The sequence below is a fragment of the Mus pahari genome, chromosome 18, assembly GCF_900095145.1.
Source record: "Mus pahari chromosome 18, PAHARI_EIJ_v1.1, whole genome shotgun sequence".
NCBI lineage: Eukaryota > Metazoa > Chordata > Mammalia > Rodentia > Muridae > Mus > Mus pahari.
Genome location: NC_034607.1, coordinates 14,495,671 through 14,498,713, shown reverse-complemented (window position 1 = coordinate 14,498,713; position 3,043 = coordinate 14,495,671). Strand labels below are relative to the sequence as shown.

General features: G+C 52.4%; 1 protein-coding gene across 1 annotated transcript in view; it reads right to left on the bottom strand.

Moving 5' to 3' along the window:
- Positions 1–1,852: 1,852 nt before the first annotated feature.
- The window catches only part of Prph2 (peripherin 2), a 12,873-nt gene continuing 11,682 nt past the window's right edge, over positions 1,853–3,043 (bottom strand). The window contains exon 3 of the mRNA XM_021218477.1: positions 1,853–2,450. Coding sequence (XP_021074136.1) covers positions 2,238–2,450 — 213 coding nt within the window. The 3' untranslated portion in view covers positions 1,853–2,237. The remainder of the gene's footprint in view (positions 2,451–3,043) is intronic.

Here is a 3,043-nt window from a genome sequence, read left to right as displayed (position 1 = left end):
GGACCCTGCCTGGAGCCGGGCTGAAACAGCTGTTAGTGAGTTTGCATGAGCTTAAGGAGGGACTGATGTCACGTAAGGAAGAGCCTGGTTGGTACCAGAGTATTACTTGGACTGGTAAGTCACCAAAAGGAACGGTCTTCCTGTCAACTCCTTGCTACCTAAAACTCCTTTCAGTGCTGTTCGTCCTAAATCTCTGACCCACATGACCCGGAACCCTGCCGCAAGGACGCTTACAGTTACCAGTTACCTATTTGGGAAAATGATTGTCTTAGAAATCCAGCATGGAAAAAGAGACTTGATGGGGGGGAGGGGGGGAGGGAGGAGGGGAACGTGCAGTGGGCAGGGTGTTTAAGACAGGGTTTCTCTGTTGTAGCCCTGGCTGTCCTGGAACTCACTCTGTAAACCAGGCTGGCCTCGAACTCAGAGATCCACCTGCCTCTGCCTCCCGAGTGCTGGGATTAAAAGCGTGTGCCACCACTGCCCGGCTAAGACTTAATTGGAGGGGGCCACCTATATGGGGACCCACAGAGGCCAGAAAAAGGAGTCAGATCCTGGAGCTGGGGTCAGAAGCAGCTGTAAAACTATACCTGTGGGTGCTGACAACTGTCCATGTGTACTCTGGAAGACCAGCAAGCACTCGATCACTGAACCATGTCTCTAGCCCTGACCCCAACGCTATTTATAAGACCGGTCTCACGTACCGCAGACTAGCTTTGGAACTTACTATGCAGTAGAAGATGACATTGAACTGATCCTCTGGCCTCCACCTCCCAAATGCTAGGATCAGAGAGACATGCACTGTTGGACCTGGCTCCTGCCTTTTTAAACAGGTACTGCCTAGGATTTGACATCCTGTGACGTGTGCTGTTGAACAGACGGACAGTCACTTAACGGTGATTTTCGTACAATATAGTTTTTAATAGCTCTTAATATGATTGTTGACAGCATAGTTAGAAATGGGACTAGAGTGCCTTTCACCATGGCCTCAGCCCTCCTGAGAGGTGACAGCAGGACCCCGAGGGTCCCCGCCACAGACGCCTGGCTCAGCATCTGGGCCATTCCTTGCTCCGAGAGACTCAGAATACTAAACAACATTGGGGCCATAGTTCGTTGGGTGTACCAGCATCTCTAATCTGGTCTTCCCCCTGAGAGAGTTAGACCCACACAGCACAGGCCAGCAGCCGCTGAGACCTATGGTGATCTGGGCCACCAAAATCATAGTTTTGCTTCCCCTTGAGAGCTTGTCTGACATTCCCAGAAGAAACAGCAACTTCCCACACACGCTAGCTCGGAAAGGTGGCCTGTCTCCCAGGATCGTCCTTGATACAGAAGCATCCCCATAGTGCTTTGTGAGAGGGAAAACTGAAGCTCCCAGAGGTCCTTGCCCTCCTCGACAGTGCAGTTCACAAGGACTGTTGTGGCCATCTGAGACCAGCGGGAGGCAGAGCTTGGTCCCCAAGTGGCAGACTCTTAATTGATCGCTACATCTTTCCCACAAAGGACAGCAAACTCACCTGGGACCTTCTCAGGCAGTGGCTCACCCAGCACTTGGTGAGTGGAGGATGCCGGGACATGCTGGCTAGAGTACGTAAGTACATACATACATACATGACTGCGAGTCTGGGAATGGGGCACTTATGGGACACTCAGTGGGTCTTACTAAAGGAAAGTTTTTACTTCCTGCACCATCTGTGAATTTCTATGTGGAGGCAACCCTCTTGGGGAGTTCATTATTCTTTTAAAAAAAAAAATCATTGCTTCTCCCCCATGGTATAACATGAAGCAAATGGTGACCAGCCTGTTAACCCTATCATTAAGGAAAGCAAACAACATGGCCCTTAGCGTTTTGGGTTTTTCACCTTGCTTTTATGTTTCAAGTGATGGTTGGGATGCAGAACTTGTAGCTTAAAAGAGGCAGATTCTACTGAGGAGGAGAGAGGCCCTTGGTGTGGCCAGTCACCTATGGGAGATCTGGACTCACACTTGGACAGAGCCCTGGACTGGCCAGTCCTGTGAGACTGGCCATCTGCTGCAGCGTTCAGTCACTCACATCTGGAGGCAGCCGTTTCACAAATGTTTGTAGCATGCCCTAAGGACCCTGAACTTCAAGGCCCACGTCAAGGAGAGTCAGTAGGTGACCAGCTTTCTCGGGAAATTTGGACTTTCAGCTGGACAAGGGGGTACCCACAGTCCCTGGAGTCCACTAAGTGTTGAGGAGGGGGAGAGGCCCCAGGCCATCAGCCAGCCTCTGGGGCCTGGCCTGCGTCTGCACCTTCTGCCTCCACCTGATTGCTCTTGCCCAACTTCTTAAAGCTCTCCAGAAAGGCCTTCCAGGTCTCGGGCACGCTCTTCTCCAGCAGCCAGCCCTCGCTCTCACACTCGGGGTCCTCCGGGTTAGACACACTCTCCAGAGCCGTGTGGAGGTAGCGGAGTCCAGCAGTGATGCTCACCTGGTGGGGAGAGAGGAGACTTAGAGCAGACATGAGGCATAGCTAGGGGAACTGTTAGGACAACGTGAGCGGCCGCAGCTCACATCTCCCTGGATGTGGCGCTGGAACGGATGGTCACATTCCGACCCATCCCACCCTGGCCTCCCTTCCAGCCCCTTGAAGGCATTTAGAACATTTGATACTCTGCCTAGATCATCATGGCTCTTAAGTGGCCTGTTAATCCAGAGCCGACCCTAAGTGACCTGTGCCGTGCCTAGCCCTCCTCTTCCTTCTTCCTGCCCTTCCCCCACCACACCGACCACCCCAGTCCTTCACTCCATAGCCCACCCTGTCATGGTGTGTTTCTTTGTCCATAAGAATGTCTGCAGCTCTACTGGATGGGATCACAAGGTCACTTCCTGGGGCTGGCAAGTTAGCTTAATGGGTGAGGACCTGGCTGCCAAGGATCACAACTTTTGTTTGATTTCCCCATAGTGGAAAGAGACAGCTGACTCCTGCAAGCTGTCCCCTGACCTCCACAAGTGTGCCATGGCGCTCATATACCCAAACATGTACTCTCTCTCTCTCTCTCTCTCTCTCTCTCTCTCTCTCTC